At 44.0% G+C, this 23,013-nt stretch overlaps 1 protein-coding gene across 3 annotated transcripts in view; it reads left to right on the top strand.

Annotated features, from left to right (window-relative positions):
• Positions 1–22,193, top strand: part of LOC311235866 (bone morphogenetic protein receptor type-1B-like) — a 261,140-nt gene extending 238,947 nt beyond the window's left edge. For 2 of the 3 annotated variants that reach the window (XM_084323378.1, XM_084323377.1), the window contains 9 exons: positions 7,971–8,073; positions 8,495–8,597; positions 10,592–10,688; positions 10,931–11,069; positions 11,946–12,138; positions 14,115–14,412; positions 16,515–16,690; positions 18,833–18,963; positions 19,534–22,193. In XM_084323378.1, the coding sequence (XP_084179504.1) occupies positions 7,971–8,073; positions 8,495–8,597; positions 10,592–10,688; positions 10,931–11,069; positions 11,946–12,138; positions 14,115–14,412; positions 16,515–16,690; positions 18,833–18,963; positions 19,534–19,659 (1,366 nt within the window). In that variant the 3' untranslated portion in view covers positions 19,660–22,193. The remainder of the gene's footprint in view (positions 1–7,970; positions 8,074–8,494; positions 8,598–10,591; positions 10,689–10,930; positions 11,070–11,945; positions 12,139–14,114; positions 14,413–16,514; positions 16,691–18,832; positions 18,964–19,533) is intronic. The other variant, XR_014620173.1, reaches the window with a different exon arrangement.
• The last annotated feature ends 820 nt before the right edge of the window (positions 22,194–23,013 follow it).

Genomic DNA, 23,013 nt, shown 5'->3' with positions numbered 1-23,013 from the left:
TTCTGGGTCTGCCTTTGAAGCTCCCCAGCAGGTAACCAATCAGCACTAATTGGCTAATTGGCAGCCCTCACCTGCCTGCCCTGGTGACACAGGAGTGACCAGGCCTCTAGTACATAACACCTCCCCCACCAAACTGGTTGCCCAAGAGGCAACCACTACACAACAACCCATAAACAAAACAAAAACAACTGTGACCCCTTAGTTGTCAGGGCCTCTACCACAACAGCGACAACGGGTACCACAAACACCGGTACTACGATCGTGAGAGGGCGTCTGCTAGCACGTTGTCCCTCCCACGAATGTGGCGAATATCCAAGTTATACGCCTGGAGGAACAAACTCCATCGCATCAAACGATGATTCAAATTCACCATGCTGCGAAGAAAAACCAAAGGGTTATGGTCTGTATACACAACAAGGGGTAAACTGGAGGATCCCACGTAAACATCAAAATGGTTCAAGGCAAGAACCAAAGCGAGCGCCTCCTTCTCTATAGTAGAGTAGTGCAGTTGATGCCTGTCAAACTTTTTAGAAAAGTAGCACACTGGGTGCTCCACCTCTAATGCATCCTCTTGCAGGAGGACGGCTCCAGCACCGAGGTCACTAGCATCCACTGCCAACTTGAATGGCAGTTGAAAATCGGGAGCTGACAGAACGGGAGCGCTAATCAGAATACCCTTGATGCTCTCAAAAGACTGTTGACAAGTCTCAGTCCACACGAAAGGTACCTTAGGACTGAGCAGATTGGTCAAAGGGGCAACAACAGAAGCAAAGTTCCTACAGAAACTTCTATAGTACCCTGCCATACCTAGGAAGCGCTTTAACTCCCGCCTGGTGATGGGAGCAGGGAAGCCCACTATAGCCTCCACCTTAGCTGTAATGGGGCACACATGCCCACGTCCAACCACCTTACCCAGGTAGGTAACCGTGGCCTGTCCAAATTCACATTTCGCAAGGTTAACTGTCAAGTTAGCATCACCCAACCGCTTGAACACTTCGGCCAGATGCTCCACATGTTGTGACCAAGAGGAACTGTGGATAACCAGGTCATCCAGATATGCCTCACAGAACGCTACCCCGCCCAGGACCTTGTTCACTAGCCGCTGAAACGTCGCTGGGGCATTTCGCATGCCAAAGGCCATCACTGTATACTGGCAGAAACTCTCTGGTGTGACAAAAGCGGATATATCACGTGCTCGCGGAGTAAGCGGAACCTGCCAGTATCCCTTTAGCAAATCCAATTTACTTACAAAGGCTGCTGAACCCACCCGATCGATACAGTCGTCCATCCGAGGCAGAGGGTACGAGTCCGGCTTGGTTACTGCATTAACTTTACGGAAATCAGTACAGAACCGATGAGTGCAGTCTGGCTTATCAACAAGCAGGCAGGGGGAGCTCCACGCACTAGAACTGGGCTCCGCAATGCCATGTCTCACCATATAGTCTACTTCCTTACTCAAGATCCTTCGTTTTTCCGGATTCACCCTATAGGCATGTTGCTTAATTGGCCCTGCACTACCAACATCAATGTCATGCTCGAGTACATTAGTACTGTAACTGAGGGGTACAATTCCCTGACTGTATTACTAGATATGATACTTACTACCACTACCTTTGTACTTAATATTCGGCCACCCAGTACACGGCATAAATATATTATGATGAACACTGTCACGTAGATGAAACGGATCCAACACAAATGTACGAATTAGAAATAGGTCTTTATTTCTACACAGCGATGGTGTGTAGAGCAAGCACTTAATCAAATCAATCACATTTATGAATGGGAATTAGTATGCACTTTTATGGCAAGAGTATTCGTCGGTATATCAATAGAGAATGTCCAATCTCTGAAGGCGCAGGTGGTACATATACGACCTGGAATAGTTTAAGGAATAACAGCAATGATACTTTAATGATTATATACTGGATACACTAGGGGGGGGTTAATCCGGTCGCTTGTAAGCCGACAGGAGTAGGAAGGGGGGGGGGTTAGAATCCGGCTGCCTCATCCGGCCAAGGGTATCCCAGGTGAACCCACTGTAGTGCCGTTCAATGCGCCGGCGATCCTTGGACCACAGATGAAAGCAGGTGGACTCTTTGTGGGCCGGCGTCCTCCGGTCCACGGAGGAGAGACGTGAAGCGACCTCGTCTTGCAGAGCGTCTCCTCACCTTGCGTCCTCTCCAGGGGGGGGGGTTCCAACACACGGCAGTGTCGGGGGTCTTTATCCATGGAATAATCAATGTATACAAAGCATAATCCGTGCCTGGGAAGGCGGGCTGTCGTCGGTAGAATAATCCGGTATACAGGTCCACTCGCTCGTCGGCTCTGGGGCTCCTCGGGTGCAATCTCACATGGGGTCGATCATCCTGGTTAAGCAGCCAGTTCTCTGCCCGAAACGATGGGGTACTGACTACGGTAGTATTCTCACCGCACGAAGCACTATATATTAACAGACTATTATTAGCTTAATAGACTACGTCCAACTCGACGATATAGTGCCAAATATGACTATTCAAATATTAATATACACGATGTCTCAATACCGATGGTAGGCGAACTTGGCCTTACTCCCACACGTGGCGTCGCGGGGAGGCTTTACGTCTGTGACTCTATTGGAGGGTAAGAAACTGGACTGAAAAGGAAGTCCTACTTTAGTAGCGCAGTATATATACGCACTATGAACAAATAGTCCCATTAGTGGTGCGGTAGCCAGATTCCTACGCGGAACTAGGACTTGTTCGTACATGTTGAGCGGTACGTTTGAACTGGGTCTGGGGGTATGGCAGCCTGGCACCAAGGTCTCGACCAATAGTAGAATGGAGACTATTATGGGATGTTCAGTAGGCTAGAATGGATATTCAATGCATATTGTACAAGGAATATACAAGGGATATCAAGGAATATTAGAGAATATACAAATACAATTAAATATATATATATAAATAAATATATATATTCGGTTTAATCTGGCCCTTCACAACAAGTACGACTAGGGACATCAGAAAACAAACGTGTATGCTGTCTAAGTAGGCGCACCACATCCGTACGCTCAGGAAGTGGTAAGTACGACAGGTGTGAGTCCAAGTCACCTAGTATCTGGGTGTTTGGCAACCGGCCCTGAGAAATCTCCTTCGACACAGAACAGTCGGCTACAATAGGAGATGCAGAAACTGTTAGAACAGCCACAGGCTTGACCTCTGACTGGTCAATCTGAGCCCTATCATTGTACGCCTTCAACATATTGACGTGACATAATCTACTCTTGCGCCTGCGGTCGGGAGTTTTAATCAAGTAGTCGACCTCACCAACTTTGCGCTCAATGGAGTATGGCCCACTGTATTTAGCCTGTAATGCAGACCCAAGAATAGGCGAGAGAACCAACACCTTGTCTCCCGGTGAGAACACCCTATGTCGGGCCCGCCTATCATACCACACCTTCATTTTTCCTTGGGCTACCTTTAGGTTCTCTTTCGCTAGTTCACATGCTCTACTAAGCTTAAGCCTGAAGTCACACACATAGTCCAACAAATTAGTAGAGGAAGGAGTCTGGTCAGCCAACCACTTTTCCTTCAGCAGTTTCAAAGGACCCCTCACTGTGTGGCCGAACACCAGCTCAGCCGGGCTGAATCCAAGAAACTCCTGGGATACCTCCCTAGCAGCAAACAGAAGCAAAGGAATTCCATCATCCCAGTCTTTGTCGAACTCCGTACAATATGCCCGCAGCATTGTTTTGATAGTCTGGTGAAATCTCTCCAGCGCCCCCTGGGACTCTGGATGATAGGCAGAGGAAGGGCAATGCTGGATAGACAACTGCTGGAGGACCTGAGCAAAGAGACGGGACATGAAGTTAGACCCTTGATCTGATTGAATGACCTTTGGTAGACCAAAAGTCGAAAAAAACCTAACCAGAGCTTTGGATATAGCTGGGGCTGTGATCTTGCGTAAAGGAATGGCTTCAGGAAAACGGGTCGCTGCACACATAATAGTCAAAAGGTACTGGTTCCCTGTCTTAGTTCGAGGGAGGGGACCAACACAGTCAATGAGGATCCGCTCAAAAGGTTCCCCAACGGCAGGGATAGGCTGCAGAGGAGCCTGAGGGATCTTCTGGTTTGGTTTACCAACCACCTGACACACATGGCACGAGCGACAATATTGTGCCACATCTGACTTCAAACCAGGCCAACAAAAATGTCTCAGCACACGGTCATAAGTCTTCCTGACCCCCATGTGACCAGCAAGATCATGATCATGTGCTAGATGCAGTATATCAGGACGATACACGGCTGGAACAACAATCTGAAACACACTGCCCCAGTCATCCAGACTGGACAGGTTAGGTGGTGTCCACTTTCTCATGAGCACGTCATTGCTAACAAAGTATCCTTGAGACGTATCTACCATTTCATCCTCTAAAACCGCCTCTTCAAAGAGGGACGACAAGGAGACATCCTTGTTTTGCTCTAGTACCAACTGCTCATGAGACGGAATCACCTTACCAAACCCCTCATCAGGGCCACTTTTCAACTCAACAAAGAACGTGTCACTAAGTGTCATATCACCATCTAAGTTAACAACCTCATGGGTGTCACATTTGACCTTTGACATTGCGCGTGTTACCGCACACACAGGAAACACTCCTGGATGCTTCTGTGCAAGCTCATCAGGAACCTCAGAAACTACAGGGACGGGAATTACAACTGGAGTAGCCAGCACTTTGCCACCGGCCAAATCGTTCCCTAGAATGAAGGACACCCCCTTTATGGGAATGTGAGAACACACTCCTACGACAACATTGCCTGATACTAAGGGAGAGTTTAGCGAGACCTCATGCAAAGGAGTATTCACAAAGCCTCCTCCAAAGCCCTGAACAATGGCACCGGAATGCAATGAAGAATCTTCCGAAAATGGCAAAATCCCATCCAGAATGAGAGACTGGAAAGCTCCTGTATCTCTCCATATTGTAATAGCCTGCCTTGATCCTAATTCACCAACCAGTGAAACAAATCCATCCATCCTAAATGTTGAGGAGCCCTCTAGCTCCCTGTCTGCACCTTTGATACTTCGCACCCCACCCTCTAATGTCGGCATAGGTGTCCTGTCTATGATGTCTACCAGAGCCACCGTTTTTACATTTTTCTGCTTAAGCACAGGGCATCCAGCAACGATATGACCAGGCTCCTTACAGTAAAAACAGATAACCCCCTCTGGGAATGCACTAGCAGAGCCACCTTGCCTAGGAGTCGAAGTAAACCGACCAGCAGACACGGGTGCCGGGAACCGGCTCCCCTGAGAAGGACGCCTACTACCCCTGGACTCCACACGGCCCTCCTCTACAAAGACAGATTTGTGTGTTAACACAAACTCATCAGCCAAGACAGCAGCGTCGGCTATCTTCGATACCTTATGCTCATTTAGATGTGTGGAAACGTTATCAGGAACACACCTCTTAAATTCCTCTAGGAGAACCAACTGTCTGAGCTGCTCCCTTGACTCTGCTTTTTGCGAGGTGCACCACCAGTCAAACAGGTTCTCCTTCTCTTTTCCAAATTCAACATAAGACTGCCCCTCCTGCCTACGATAACCTCTAAAACGCTGACGATAGGCCTCGGGGACCAACTCATAAGCCCTCAATATGGAAGCTTTAACCAGCTCATAATCAGCGCTTTGTTCAAGGGACAGAGCAGTGTAGGCTTCTTGTGCCCTACCAACCAAAACACATTGCAGCAGCAGTGTCCAGGCGGTATCAGGCCACTTCAATGTGGTTGCCACCCGTTCAAAAAGGGGAAAATATCTTTCCACGTCTTTCTCAAAGAATGGTGGCACCATCCTAATATTCCTGCCTACATCAAACCCGGAACGTGACTCTGGATGCAGAGAACCCGCCTGCAAGGCAGCATGCTTAAATGCAAGCTCCTTCATTGCACGATCGTGCTCTCTCTCCTCTTGTTGTAGCTGTTTTTCCTTAAGCTCCCGCTCTCTCTCATCTCTCCTCTCCTCTTGTTGTAGCTGTTTTTCCTTAAACTCACGCTCTTGTTGTAGCTGCTTTTCCCTAAATGCCAACTCCCTAGGCCCCCAATCGATGGCAACACCTTCCGCCACGCCAGAGAGTTGTGGAGACACCTCAGACAAAAGAAGCTCATCCACCGTTGCCACAATCACCTGCTCCTCAATGAGTATAGCCCTCAAAGTCCCCAAGGCAGTCGTTTTTAACCGCTTCTCACTGGCAGTAAGCTCCACATTGTAGTGCACAGCAAGCTTCAGAAGCTGCTCTTTGGAAAACCTTCCCAACATCTCGTCAGAGGGGTTCTCAACAAAATCCTTAATGGTAGCCATCGTTACTGTACCAGTCACCACAAGCTACTCACTTTACCCTACAGTCACTAAGAACCACTAACAAACCACGAAGAACCACCAAAGAACCACTGAAAAACCACTAAAGAACCACTGAAGAACCACGAAGAACCACTGAAGAACCATGAAGAATGCTAATGCCAATAATAACAACCATAAAGGGACGCGGTGGAAATGTGAGCTCTACGGAGCGCACCTTTCCAGGTTGCACAAACAAACAAACAAAAATAAAAAAAAACACACCCACCCTAAATAGACGTGTCATACACGCAGGGTGTTAGGTGCTACCAGGTATGCTCACCAAACACTTAAACAAACAAAATAAATCCAACAAAATATTCCAAACAGGTGCGCCTTCTAACCTGATGTGACCACATATGCTTCTACGTCTAAACTGCAGAAAACCCCGGCCTACCACATGTCTACCCTAAGAAACACTAAATCAAGCCCTACCACACTACCTGTGTTTCCTGGCCGCCCTAACCTACCTACCCTTAAACTAATGTCCTGTAGACCTAACTTTCTTCAACCACACCTGCTACCAGTCAAAGATCATATACAATCATTTCATTGACCGCCCCAGGAGTACGCGGTGCACCGGACGCTAACCAACAACCAGAAAATAATATCCCTATCTACATGTGGTGCCTACTAAACTATATATTTTAACAGCATAAGTAGTCACATCAAATTACAAACAAATACGGCATACTCACCTGTTTGATGAAAATGGCTCAGCCCCCACGTTACACCATGTGTAACGAACACCACCCAAACCATAATATGATGACACCCCGTGCAACACAAAAAAAAAATCACCAAACAAAGTGCTAGGGGTAAAAGATCCCGGACGAGCGCCCAATTGTTACGACCCTGGCTCATGGGTACGCAACCTATGTGTAATCAACACCAAAACCCTGTGCTCTAACTCAAAAATGCTACTAAACCAAGGAACTACTAATATAACTATAAGCTAATGTACTGGTAACCCAACGGACAAGGACTGTAAGAACCTGACAGCTCTTTCACTAGGCACAGACCGTGCATGTGTGTTTCTGGGTCTGCCTTTGAAGCTCCCCAGCAGGTAACCAATCAGCACTAATTGGCTAATTGGCAGCCCTCACCTGCCTGCCCTGGTGACACAGGAGTGACCAGGCCTCTAGTACATAACACACTTGTTTACGTACTTTTGACATTATATTTTATAAGAAAAGCATTTCATATAAAAGTATTCTGTATTTTTGTATGACAACTAATAAAGAACTTGAACACACACACACACACTGATGACTATGACGGTGGCACTGATGATGATGCTTGTGATTGTGTTGATGATGGTGATTGTGTGGATGATGATGGTGATTGTAATGATGATGATGTGATTGTGATGGTGATGAAGATGATGGCGAGCATGATGACTATGAAAGTGATGAGGATGACTATGAAAGTGATGATGATGATGATGATGATGATGATGATGATGATGATGATGATGATGATGATGATGATGATGATGATGATGATGATGGTAGTGGTGAGGTGATGACGATAATGATAGTAATTGTGATGATGATGAGAGTGATGATGATGATAGTAATTGTGATGATGTGTTTCAGGACGGATGGCTACTGTTTTACCATGGTAGATGAGGAGGAAGGCGGGGTGCCTGTTCTGACGTCAGGTTGTCTTGGTCTAGTGGGCTCAGAGTTTCAGTGCAGAGTGAGTAGAACCGCCATGTTGACAATTATGATTATTTAATTTAAAGTTACGTTTTTGATGTTTTGGTCAAAATTGTTATCTGGTGTCAGTGAGAATAATTCTAGTCACATGACCACCAAACATCTACACATCAAATTTAAGTGATTTTCTTTTCTATTCTATTTTCTGTCTATTAAATAAAGCAACACAATGCAACACAAGGCCCAGAGTGTCTCAAGACACGTGAAGTTCTTGCACCTGTCAAACCCACGAGTGTGCTCTCTCTCTCATACCTCTTAACATTATGAATCTGGACCTCAGTTTGGAATAACCATCCACCACTGTGGATTCACACTACTGACTGCTCTATGTTCTGCCACCATTATGTCCAGCCACACGACTTCTAGCTTATAATGAAGGTCTCCCCTGTTTTTGTTTTCAGGACACAGGGAACGCTCGCCTGAGGAGATCTTTAGAGTGTTGTACAGACCAGGACTACTGTAACAGAGCCCTGCATCCCACGCTGCCTCCTCTCAAGACACTCAGTAAGCCACTGGAAAACACACCCGCATCCATGGGGAATACTAGACAAAACCTCATAACTCCATTTTTTGAATTTTTTTTTATTATATAAATCAACTCCGTAGATCATCCTCCATATGTGTGTGTGGGTTTTACAAAGTTTAAACAATGGGAAAGCATTAAACCGATCATCTGTCTAAACCTCTTAACTCTATTCACCCTCAAATCTGTGTTAGTTTTTTTCATCTGCTGAAAAGTTGGGTTTTTGGAGTTATGAGGTTTTGTCCCGACAGCAGCGGTATACTGTATACTCTGTGTGTGTGTGTGTGTGTGTGTGTGTGTGTGTGTGTGTGTGTGTGTGTGTGTGTGTGTGTGTGTGTGTGTGTGTGTGTGTGTGTGTGTGTGTGTGTGTGTGTGTGTGTGTGTGTGTGTGTGTGTGTGTGTGTGTGTGCGTGCGTGTGCGCGTGCGCGTGTGCGTGCAATGACAATGTTCATGTATGTATGTGTTTGTTAGGGGTGTAACAGTACACAAAAACCACAGTATGGTACGTACCGCGGTTTTGAAGTCAAGGTTCGGTACGGTTTTCGGTACAGAGGGGGAAAGTTTGGCTTTCCATCTTCCACTCAGGGGTGATGTAGTGTGCAGTAACTAATTGTACTTGTAGGGCTGTCAACGAATATTCTATAGTGAAATTAATAATCGACTTGTAAATCCTTTTAAAAATAATAATAATTATATTAGATAAAACAGCCCCCGGTGGGCAGTCGTTAGTGGTAAACATACCGTTGTATTCGTTCGGTACACTACACAGCCGTTCGGTACGGTATGGTACACACTGAAACTTGTTCGGTTCGGTACGGATACGTGTACCTTTACATGCAGATTCCAGTATTCATGTGTGTGTCAGCATGTATGTGTGTGTGTGTGTGTGTGTGTGTGTTTGTTTCTGTATCTGTGTCTGTGCATGTGTATGGGCATATTAAAATATACTGTGCACTTCTTGTAGAGGTTGTTTGGGTGTGTATGATAGAGAGAGATGAGAGAGAAATACAGAGAGAGATAAAGAGGAGAGAGAGACAGATAAAGAGAGATACAGAGCCGAGAGATGCGGACAGAGAGAAGATAAAGAGGAGAGATAAATGGAGAGAGATATAGAGAGGAGAGAGAGAGAGATGCAAGATAAAGACAGCAAAGATAAAGAGGAAAGAGAAACAGAGATATAAAGAGGAGAGAGAGATAGAGAGAGAAAGACAGAGAGAGAGATAAAGAGAGAGAAACAGAGCGAGATATAGAGATGAGAGATATATGCAAGATAAAGACAGCAAAGATAAAGAGGAGAGAGAAACAGATAGATATAGAGAGAAAGACAGAGAGAGATAAAGAGGAGAGAGGAACAGAGAAATATAGAGAGCAGAGATAAAGACAGAAATAGATAAAGAGATAAAGACAGAGAGAGAGGAGAGAAAGACAGAGAGATAAAGAGACAAATACACAGAGAGTATGGAGTGAGAGAGAGAGAGAGAGAGAGAGAGAGAGAGAGAGAGAGATAAAGAGACAAATACACAGAGAGTATGGAGTGAGAGAGAGAGAGAGAGAGAGATAGAGAGAGAGAGAGAGAGAGAGAGAGAGAGAGAGAGAGAGAGAGAGAGAGAGAGAGAGAGAGAGAGAGAGAGAGAGACTACAGAAAACCAAGGCTCCCGGGGGACACTGAGGCAGAGTCATCAATCTGAAACTCTATCAAGGCTCCAGGAAGAGAAGTCAGCATAGATCAGAGAAACGCTTCCTCTGTCTCTCTCTCTGTGCGTGGGGCCTCCAGGGAAAGGGATTGTATGATAGATGAAGGATTTATACGATAAGTGAAACAGACTGAAAATGATTGCAATATTATTCACTTTATGCATCACACGTTTCACCAATTATCTGATATTATTTCCTGTAATCCCTTATCTACCATGTAATTAGTAGTAACTCTCTCTCTCTCTCTCTCTACCTCTCTCCATCCCTCTCTCTCTTTAGACTATGTTGATGGGAACATTCACCACATGGCTTTGTTGATAACGGTCACCGTCTGCAGCATCATCCTGGCTCTCATCATTGTCCTTTGCTACTTCAGGTAATGTGGAGTCTTGAAACTGTCGTGCTTTTTTCCACATAAACCAGGTACATACACACACACACTTTTACAGTAACTGTCTGCATGATCATACATGCTCTCACCACTATCTTCTACTACATGTGGTCTCCAGCTTTACACAGGCTTGTTTGTTCCCACTAAACGCTGTATGTTAGTAACATCTTGTGATCCTGTCAGTCTGGTCTGTATCTGTCAGTGACCGTCTGCATGTGTTGTTCCAGGTATAAGCGCCAGGAATCTCGTCCTCGCTACAGCATCGGCCTGGAGCAGGATGAGACATACATACCGCCTGGAGAATCGCTCAAAGACCTGATAGAACAGTCCCAGAGCTCTGGGTCTGGATCAGGGCTCCCTCTACTGGTGAGACATTGCTGCTTGCTACATTGAATGTAACAGTTTTAAGGGAGAAGGTCATAGAATTTAACCCTTGCACTGAAGAACCATACAAGTCAGTTTAAAAAAAACATCTTTAGATAATAAAGTTTGAAAACATTGTTCCGGTTCACTAAAATATACTTGTTATTAAAAAAAAAGAAATGGTAACTCCTACCAGTAAATGAGACTAATATATTGTAACTCCAGGAGAATCACTCAACTGAGCATCCTGAGTTCTGCATTTAACTCAGTGGTCAGTGCTCATGGACCTGATAGAGCAGCAGTTTCTGAGTTTTGCATTTAACTCAGTGGTCAGTGGACCCACTAAGAATCGACCCACATAGCACATCATGTCTGTCTCCTGACCTTTTGGTTTTTACAAAGCATTGCTCATCAACGAACCGATGGAACAGTCACACACAGCTTTGTTTCTGGCTGAGGGCTCCCTCTCCTGGTGAGAACAGCACAATTCAGATTTGACACCTGTTGAATGTGAAAAACATTTATGGTTCCCATGATATGAAAACAACAATACAAAAAAAACGAAAACAGGAAAGATAACATTAGAACTCCTTTTACAAAGCTGTCGGCGCTCTGCTCTGGTGCAATGCTGCCTCTCGTGGTGAGATATACTCACTGCAAATCCAAACCGCCTACTGAATAAGCCTCTATTTGGCAGCTTTTCACAACCTTCCTTGTTGACATTGTAACTTGATTCTGAACTTAATTTAAACCTACAGTAGTAAATCTTGTATTGTATCACTCCATAAAGCAAACTTTAATTATCATTTGAAATGATTGCCAAACCTCACGTGCGATGATTCCGACCTCCCGCCACCCCCCCCCCTCCTATCTCCCCAGGTCCAGAGAACAATAGCCAAGCAGATTCAGATGGTGAAGCAGATAGGTAAGGGGCGGTATGGAGAGGTGTGGATGGGCCGCTGGAGAGGGGAGAGGGTGGCTGTCAAAGTGTTCTTCACCACAGAGGAGGCCAGCTGGTTCAGAGAGACAGAGATCTACCAGACGGTGTTGATGAGACATGAGAATATATTAGGTGAGATGCGACCATGTACTGTACATGTCTGTCTGTGTTCTTCTTGTCATGTATGTTTGCTGTGTTTTTTGGAGCTCCTATTTATCTGCTGTAACATGAATTACCCAGTTTGGGACATACTAATAAACTTGACCTTGACCTTGAGATGAGGGCTCTCTGCCTCTATAATATCTCCCTGACTCTCAGAAATGGTTTCTCTCTCATCTCTCTTCTCTCTCTCATCTCTCATTGGCCTCTCATGGCCTTTTCCAGTGTTTAGCATTGTATCCTAGCAATTGGGGATTATATCAATGTGTCGTTAATTATCATATTGACTCATCAGTCTAGTCTCGAGTTCACGAGATCTTCCCTCACTCAACTAAGCTGTTCTGATTTGCTGACGTGAATAAGGTACTGATTTGCCGTAACGCCCCCTCTATGGTTGTAGCGCATAGTGTAACCCGACACTTCCTCAAACGGGTTTTGACAGAGGCAGAGAACGAGCGAGCGAGAGAGAGGGAGAGAGAGATAGAGAGGGAGAGAGAGAGAGGGACCGGCGGGACCATGCAGAAGTGTGTGTAAATGTGTGCGCGCCATCTCTCTCCCTCGTCGGAGCATTTACACACAAACTTGACTGCGTGTGTGTCGGGGACGCATCTCTCTCTCTCTCTCTCTCTCTCTCTCTCTCTCTCTCTCTCTCTCTCTCTCTCTCTCTCTCTCTCTCTCTATCTATCTCTCTCTCTCGCTTGCTCGTTCTCTCTCTCGCTCTCTCTCGTATGTATCACGCTGTGTGGGTGACTGTCACTGAAAGCGCTTATGGGCGGAGCCCATCCAATAACAGCCTGAAATCCTGAGGCTGAAAAATTATGCTTTTGATGACTTCATTAGAAATATAAAACAATGCATTTTTTTAAAGAAAAACCTTACAGATGTCTTCCATAGACTCACAGGAATTGTGTAAAGTTGCTCAAATAGAGACTGCTGTCCTGCCAAGTCCTGTACTAGTCCGTGGAACTTTAAATGTTATCCAGTTACTAGATCGTGTTTGATGGGCTGGAGCATTCCTGTCCAACATGGCAGCACGGTGGCTGTTTGCCGGTCAACACCTTGCAAATTTACAAGAGCCAATGATAGTCTCACCGAGCTGCTGGATCATCACATTCTTCTTTTTACTGTCACATAACATCATATGTGGATGGATGTACTGTATGTACCGATAGGTAGATAAGAAGGATTGGATGGATGTACCGATAGGTAGATAAGAAGGATTGGATGGATGTACAGATAGGTAGATAAGAAGGATTGGATGGATGTACCGATAGGTAGATAAGAAGGATTGGATGGATGTACCGATAGGTAGATAAGAAGGATTGGATGGATGTACCGATAGGTAGATAAGAAGGATTGGATGGATGTACAGATAGGTAGATAAGAAGGATTGGATGGATGTACCGATAGGTAGATAAGAAGGAGTGGATGGATGTACCGATAGGTAGATAAGATGGAGTGGATATATATACGGATAGGTAGATAATATGAATTGGATGGATGGATCAATTTATGGATAGATGGTCGGATGGATGCATGGACAAACATATTGAGGGATGGATGGATGGATAAATGGACAGATGGATGCATGCATCGAAAGACAGGAAGACAGATATATGGATGTATGGTTTGCAGGACGGATATATGGATGGATGGATGGATGGATGGATGGATGGATGGATGGATAGATTGATGGGTGGATCGAAGGACAAATGGATGTATGGATGGATGAAGGGACATATAGATGTATGGATGGATTGATGGAGGGACATATCATTTGGATGGATATAGGGACAGATATATGGATGGATGGACGGATCAATGGATGAATGGATGGAGGGAGTGACGGGTGGATATGTATGGATGGATGATGGAGGGACATACAGATAGATGGATGGTTGGATGGATGGATGGCTAATATGACTACAACTCTTTCTTTCCTTCCTCAGGTTTCATAGCAGCAGACATCAAGGGAACCGGCTCTTGGACCCAGCTCTATCTGATCACAGACTACCATGAGAACGGGTCCCTCTATGACTACCTGAAGTCCACCACGTTGGACAGCAAGGCCATGCTCCGGCTGGCCTACTCCTCCGTGTCAGGCCTCTGTCATCTCCACACCGAGATCTTTGGCACCCAGGGGAAACCTGCCATCGCCCACCGGGACCTGAAGAGCAAGAACATCCTGGTGAAACGGAACGGAGCCTGCTGTATAGCTGACCTGGGGCTGGCGGTGAAGTTTATTAGGTGAGCGTGCGCTGTGCGGTCGCCGACTACTGTTTTTGTACAGGGTTTTCAGAATGAATGCCATTGTTGCTCAAGCAAACTTAATAAAGAAAACAGTCATGCAATGTTTCTCTTGATGACATCACATTTTAGATGCTTAGTTCTCCACATGATCACTTTATTGGTAATTTTAAGACATTTTGACTATTTACATTTACATTTACATTTAGTCATTTAGCTGACGCTTTTATCCAAAGCGACTTACAAGTTCTGTACGACAAGCCATCAGGAAGGGCACAACTCTATCAGCTGAGTAACAATGTTCATCAAAGTGTTGAGTGCTACAGTGTAGGTTAGTTTATTAGGACAAGTGCATGACAGTAAGGTTAGTTAGGGTTAGATTTTTTTTTCTTTTTTTCTTTTTTTAATTCAGATAATGGTTGAAGAAGTGCGTCTTTAGTCGACGGCGAAAGATTGGACGTGTTTCGGCTGTCCTAACTGGGGTGGGTAGTTCATTCCACCATTGTGGGGCAAGGACTGAGAATAGGCGACTTCTCTTTGATGACCCTCCCGGAGCTTGGATAGGAGTAGGTCTGATGCGGCCAGAAGATGCAGAGCGTAGGGGTCTTGAGGGTGTGTAGTTAGAGACCATGTCCGACTATGTTCGCTATTGGCTTTTTTACGGATATTCGATATACCGATATTGTCCAACTCTTAATTTCCGATACCGATATCAACCAATACCGATATATGCGGGGTTCCCCCCCCCCCCCCCCCCCCCCCCCCCCAAAAAACGGAATAATTTCAGGTAATTAAAATTACATATCTCTTGTCGTGGAATTAACACAACATTATGCATACTTTTGACAATAAATAAAATAAGAATTTGTTCTTACTTGCTTGTCTGGGTAAATAAAGGTTAAATAAATGTAAAAAAAAAAATTATAATAAAGAATTTCTTCTGAAAATCGATACAGATAATTTCCGATATTACATTTTAATGCCAATATCGGCAGATAATATTGGTAGGCCGATAATATCGGACATCGCTAATTTTGACCAAACTTTCCAAGATCGATTCATGGGCATAGCATGTCTAAATTCTGTTTTGGTGGTTGCAACACTTGCATGCACAAATAATGCCGTAAGTAACTAGGAACTAATGAGGAACTACAGTACTATACAAAGTGTAGGACCACATATTATATTAACAAATGGTTAACTTTTAGAATCAGAGGTAGGCCGGAACACAGGGTCTTGAGAGTCAAATGAATAGCTCTTTACTGAATGTGTCAACGGGAAGCCAAATAGAAGTCATACGGGAAAGATCTCCCTGTACTGAGACATGCAGTCTAAGGCTACGTTTAGACGGAGAGAGTCTGAACAGAAACCGCAAAAGTCGTCTTGCGGTCTCACTTTTAATTTTGCGTTTAGACTAGCGTTTTGGGATGGAATTCTGCGTGCATACGAGGCTGTAACGACTCGAGACGACGGAGCCCCGCTGTCACACGATTGGCGCATATGTCACATGACGTGCTGTGAAGACCCGCCCTACTCTGCCTCTGATTCACAGACTGTGGGTGGGGGAATGTGATTGGACCAAAGCAGAGTCACTCACAGACAGTGGGTCCAGTCACTAATAGTTGTGATAGCCGCTGGACAGATTCTTGTGTATTTAAAAGTACTGCCAATGTAGCCTTCAGGTGATCGCCATGGATAGAATCAGACATGCTTTGTTTACGCTTCTAGGCTACTGGCGCATGCCTGTGATGTGAGCAGTACGCGCGACGAGAGCCTTGACAACCCTTTCGTCATTGTTTTATGCGGTTTGACAGTTTAGATGAGAGCGCGAAGGTTTATCGTTTCTAGGAATTCCACCCTGGAAGGTGGTCTCACTTTTTTACGGTTTCACCCCGTAAAAACGCTGTTTCCGTATAAACGAAAGGCACATCCGAAAAAATATTTTTGCGGATTCACCTGCTAGCGTTTCCGTCTAAACAGGGCCTAAGGCTTGAGTAATTGATGGTTCATTAACAGCTTGTTAACACGGTGTTCCTGATTAATTCCTAGGTATTTAATCCTCATAACTGTGTTAGCACTAACGTTTCTCTCCCCCTCTGCAGTGACACCAACGAGGTGGACATCCCCCCCAACACCAGGGTGGGCACTAAGCGCTACATGCCCCCTGAGGTGCTGGATGAGACTCTGAACAGAGGACACTTCCAGTCCTACATCATGGCCGACATGTACAGCTTTGGACTCATCCTCTGGGAGATAGCACGGCGCTGTGTCTCTGGAGGTAAAGGAATGGATGGATGATGAACAAATTGAATGATGGATGTATGGATAGATGGATGGGTGTATTAGGTCTTGCCTCCAGGAGGTAAACAGTATGTATTTAGTCTTGCCTCCAGGAGGTTAACAGTAAGTATTTAGTATTGCCTCCAGGAGGTTAACAGTAAGTATTTAGTCTTGCCTCCAGGAGGTAAACAGTAAGTATTTAGTCTTGCCTCCAGGAGGTTAACAGTAAGTATTTAGTATTGCCTCCAGAAGGTAAACAGTAAGTATTTAGTATTGCCTCCAGGAGGTAAACAGTATGTATTTAGTCTTGCCTCCAGAAGGTAAACAGTATGTATTTAGTATTGCCTCCAGGAGGTAAACAGTATGTATTTAGTCTTGCCTCCAGGAGGTAAACAGTATGTATTTAGTCTTGCCTCCAGGAGGTAAACAGTAAGTATTTAGTCTTGCCTCCAGGAGGTAAACAGTAAGTATTTAGTCTTGCCTCCAGAAGGTAAACAGTATGTATTTAGTCTTGCCTCCAGGAGGTAAACAGTAAGTATTTAGTCTTGCCTCCAGAAGGTAAACAGTAAGTATTTAGTCTTGCCTCCAGGAGGTAAACAGTAAGTATTTAGTCTTGCCTCCAGGAGGTAAACAGTATGTATTTAGTCTTGCCTCCAGGAGGTAAACAGTATGTATTTAGTCTTGCCTCCAGGAGGTTAACAGTATGTATTTAGTCTTGCCTCCAGGAGGTAAACAGTATGTATTTAGTCTTGCCTCCAGGAGGTAAACAGTATGTATTTAGTCTTGCCTCCAGGAGGTAAACAGTATGTATTTAGTCTTGCCTCCAGGAGGTAAACAGTATGTATTTAGTCTTGCCTCCAGGAGGTAAACAGTATGTATTTAGTCTTGCCTCCAGGAGGTTAACAGTAAGTATTTAGTCTTGCCTCCAGGAGGTTAACAGTAAGTATTTAGTCTTGCCTCCAGGAGGTTAACAGTAAGTATTTAGTCTTGCCTCCAGGAGGTTAACAGTAAGTATTTAGTCTTGCCTCCAGGAGGTTAACAGTAAGTATTTAGTATTGCCTCCAGGAGGTAAACAGTATGTATTTAGTCTTGCCTCCAGAAGGTAAACAGTAAGTATTTAGTCTTGCCTCCAGGAGGTAAACAGTATGTATTTAGTCTTGCCTCCAGGAGGTTAACAGTAAGTATTTAGTCTTGCCTCCAGAAGGTAAACAGTAAGTATTTAGTCTTGCCTCCGGGAGGTAAACAGTATGTATTTAGTCTTGCCTCCGGGAGGTAAACAGTATGTATTTAGTATTGCCTCCAGGAGGTAAACAGTATGTATTTAGTCTTGCCTCCAGGAGGTAAACAGTAAGTATTTAGTCTTGCCTCCAGGAGGTTAACAGTAAGCATTTAGTCTTGCCTCCAGGAGGTTAACAGTAAGTATTTAGTCTTGCCTCCAGAAGGTAAACAGTATGTATTTAGTCTTGCCTCCAGGAGGTAAACAGTATGTATTTAGTCTTGCCTCCAGGAGGTAAACAGTATGTATTTAGTCTTGCCTCCAGGAGGTTAACAGTATGTATTTAGTCTTGCCTCCAGGAGGTAAACAGTATGTATTTAGTCTTGCCTCCAGAAGGTAAACAGTAAGTATTTAGTCTTGCCTCCAGGAGGTAAACAGTATGTATTTGGTCTTGCCTCCAGGAGGTAAACAGTAAGTATTTAGTCTTGCCTCCAGGAGGTAAACAGTATGTGTATTTAGTCTTGCCTCCAGGAGGTAAACAGTATGTATTTAGTCTTGCCTCCAGGAGGTAAACAGTAAGTATTTAGTCTTTCCTCCAGGAGGTAAACAGTAAGTATTTAGTCTTTCCTCCAGGAGGTAAACAGTAAGTATTTAGTCTTTCCTCCAGGAGGTAAACAGTATGTATTTAGTCTTGCCTCCAGGAGGTAAACAGTATGTATTTAGTCTTGCCTCCAGGAGGTTAACAGTTTGGCCGTGATAACGAATAAAATCAAATGTACATGATATTATTACATGATGTGTATGATATTACAATGATAACAAACGATACATGATCGTATATCCTATTGCCTTGTGGACCTACAGTATGGCAGGGTACATTTAAGTACCAGTAAGTAACAGAGGTGTTATTATGCTGCATCGCAGGCATCGTAGAAGAGTACCAGTTGCCCTACCATGACCTAGTGCCCACAGACCCCTCCTATGAGGACATGAGAGAGGTGGTCTGCATCAAGAGACTACGGCCATCCTTCCCTAACAGGTGGACCAGTGATGAGGTAAAGCACATGGAAACATTATGTACACACAAATGTACACAAATGTACACAATCTACAATCTCTCTCTCTCTCTCTCTCTCTCTCTCTCTCTCTCTCTCTCTCTCTCTCTCTCTCTCTCTCTCTCTCTCTCTCTCTCTCTCTCTCTCTCTCTCTCTCTCTCTCTCTCTCTCTCTCACACACACACACACACACACACACACACACACACACACACACACACACACACACACACACACACACACACACACACACACACACACACACACACACACACACACACACACACACACACACACACACATACACACAAATACATATCTAACATCCAAGTCTTGTCCTATTCAAAATGGAGTGAAGATCACAATGAAAGGTCGTTGAGACAAATGACCATGGTCCAAAAAAACAGAATAGAGTAGTGCACAAAAATGTATGTTAGAAGAATTGTTAGATTGATGGTATACTAGATTAGGACAGGGATGATGAGTGTTGGTTGAATGTCCAGTCTGACTAAGACCAGTCTTAAGACCTACAACACTGTCTAACACCTGTCTTTCTCCATTTCTCTCCAGTGTCTGAGACAGATGGGAAAGCTAATGACAGAATGTTGGGCCCATAACCCCGCCTCCCGGCTCACTGCGCTTCGTGTCAAAAAGACACTCGCCAAAATGTCGGAATCGCAGGACATCAAGCTGTGATCGGACTCCGTCAGGTGTGTGTGTCCAAACACACACACACACACACACAGAATGGAATGGATCGGACCACGTAAGACACACTGGCTCCACCCTGGCTCTACCCTGGCCTACAATTCCCACAATCCCCCATTTCTATGTGAGGAACAGGAAGTGGGACGGAGAGATCACAGGATCATAAACTTGGGAGCCCCAGACACCTGGCAGCCCTCAGTGCTGGGACTCAGAAGAGATTCCCCACAGGGGAAGAGGGAATCCTTCTGGAAATGGCATTCTGGAGACTTCTACAGACTGAATTGTGGAATGGCACCACAACTCACTACTGGAAGTGTTTTCCCCACTATGGAGTCCTGACGAAGACCCCCCCTGGAAGAATACTATAATTCTAGGTTTCTATTTGGCCTTGTAGAAGCTGGTGTCGTAGCAAAGACGTACAGACACGTGACTCACCTGACAGCAGTGAGTGGGATTTCACCATCAGTGCTTTCTGTGAAAGCTGACCCAGCTGGGAATTATGGAGCGGAAGGCCTCCTACTCTCTTAGCTGTAAGACTGAGGGCGATTGGGGCGAGGGGTCAGCTTACAGAGGAATCCCGCTCTATTTAAGAATTCATATAATGTCATTCCTATAATTGAAGACAGTTCGGTGAACATGTACTGTATGGACGTGAACAACTATCTCCCAAAGTCAGAAACTGGAGATTTTTACGACTTGAAGCTACTTGGAGCTGCTCTGAATTCTTAAATGTATTGGTATTCTTCTTAAAGTTATGAGGGAGGACAGAGGAACGTCCTTCAGTGGTTTGATTTCAACAGAAATAAAGAGAGATTGTTATCGCTGCGTGCCCCTGAGCTTTTCATCGCTGGCTAAACAGGAAACAGAGATGAGACCTGGGTCATAGATCAGTACAAATCTGACTCTTCTTTTGATCTGCAAACCTGGGGAAAGGAAGTAAGACAGACAATGGAGGGTAATAGCGCCATCTTGAGGTTGTTGCAAGGAAGAAACAGCCAAAAGTTACTACTTGAGAGAGTTGAATTCTCTCATAATAGCTTGGTGTTTGTTTTGCTACATTATGGTGTAGGTTTAAGTAAAGACATGTTACGCAAAGGCTGCTTAAATTACCTGTATTCAGCATCGTTTTTGAGTTATAAAAGTTATTAAAGGACAATACCAGTGGGGTTATTTTCTTAATTTGTTTTGGTCGACCTAATGTCATACTTGAGTTGATATTTCAGAGAAGTATTACCATAACCTCTTAAGCCCAATCAGCCTGGTACCGGTACGAGATTTATTTAATTTAGTCCTAAATAGATCAATACAGTCCGTAATGTTGCCTTTCTTTTTAAATTGTAGCCAAGAGTAAAGACCCTAACCCTATCAAAACAGCACTACGTTTGTTTAGCAATGATTTTAAGTGTTATTAGCGAAATATGAGCTTATAGAAATCTCTTGCATTGCACCGGAAAACGGACGATTTAGACGCAAGAAGAAGAAGAAGCACTCATGAAATTGTTATAGTCCTAAGAAAGAGGAGACCCAGGGCTTTTGATGGACGTCAGAATTTCATAAAACTACACTACCCAGCTCACACCAGCCGCCGACAACGGAAGTCCAACAATTTTTCACGTAGTTTTTCACGTCGTGATTTCCGTGTTTATATTTCACAGGTCTTTTTGCCATAAAATACAACGTATATTGTTTATTTACCTTTCTGTGAATGCCTAGAAAAAAAACGTGTCGCAATCTGGTGAAAAATGGCAGAGCTATGGACATTATACAAAAGTAACTGTACTTACAGTAGATTTCAGTCACAGTCTTTGCTGCCCTGTAACGGGTGCCTGGTGGTACTAAATCCAGATTTAACTCTGCCATTGGAAAGAGGCGATACGGCCAGATCCATAGATGTATGACTTGGCCACTATACGGTCATTTTTAGGCCTGATATGCTATATTCTATATTCATATTTCAAATTGTCCAGATGGCAAAGTTCAGTACTGTATCTACAAAACCCATTCATTTGCTTAGATATTTAGTACACTTGATCTCAAGAAGGTGCTGAATCATCTCAGTGGCAATTTTTCACTTCTGGTCAATGTTAGCATGGTGTTATTCACCGTCAAATATTTTTCTTTTTATAATAGTTTATATTCTCCTTTGGTTCATTACAATCTACTCAAGCATAGTAACAGACACAATATTTCTGACACTGGGAATACATTCCATGAGGTCCATAGATGTCCCTAGATACAAACAACATGCAAATGGACCTTGTAGAAGTGGAGCAATCTTCCATTTACTTGGGTATGTACTTTTAGGTGAATTTTCTGAAAATATGGCTAGGGCTCAACAGGCTTTTCTGGGTGCCGGTTAAGAGGTTAAGACCTGAAAGAAACCTGAAAATAACATTTGATAAAAATGATTCTGAAAAGTTGCCCTATCGTGCCTTAATATAGCATCCAACAAGGATGAAGAGAATGCTCTGTCTCAAGCTTTATTAAAGCATAAAGCAGCAACCTTTCACAAAACATCACACTGTAGGTTAGTATGTTTATATTTCTGTTGTGTGTAGGTTGTCAAATGTATCGACATTTTCAGATGCGTTTGTAGAATAACTCAAACGAAAATGTTAAAATAATAATTACTACTACTGGTACTACTATTACTGTATAAGAAGAAGAAGAAGAAGAAGAAGAAGAAGAAGAAGAAGAAGAAGAAGAAGAAGAAGAAGAAGAAGAAGAAGAAGAAGAAGAAGAAGAAGAAGAAGAAGAAGAAGAAGAAGAAGAAGAAGAAAGAAGAAGAAATCATGGCATGAGCAAGAATGACATAGGTCCCACAAAACACACACACTAGTGTTGTCCTTTTAATGAGAATCCAGTACTATAGTGCCTTTTCTGCCTGAGCCTACAGCATGAGATCATGCATGCGATAAATAATGGAGAGCTAGTAGGTTACTACAATAGTCACTTTGGTACTTAGCTATAAAACAGCCTTGTAACTTCACCAAGAAGAACGAGATCATTGTAGTTTTGTACTAGAACTATGCTGAGGGTTATATATGTGTCTACTGAAACAATGCAGCTAGCTACTGTTTTTATTTTTTTATTTTCAAATCCAAACATCAAGCTGTCCAAGTACCATTTACTCTGGTACAGGATGCATGATTTCAGGAGGATCTTTGTGATCCTGTGGTTGATTTAAAAAAAATTTACTCGTTAGTAATTTCCCAGTGAACTGACGTTCATGAATGAATACGTTGAATTCGATCTTCAGCTGTCGGTGAACCTTCTGTATAGCCTTTGCCAACTGTAATAATGGGGTGCTGTGTTGGTAACATAAAGACGTGAAACAGAACC

This window comes from Notolepis coatsorum (assembly GCF_963971535.1).
Source record: "Notolepis coatsorum genome assembly, chromosome: 1".
Taxonomy (NCBI): domain Eukaryota; kingdom Metazoa; phylum Chordata; class Actinopteri; order Aulopiformes; family Paralepididae; genus Notolepis; species Notolepis coatsorum.
This window is presented reverse-complemented; position numbering and strand designations above follow the sequence as displayed.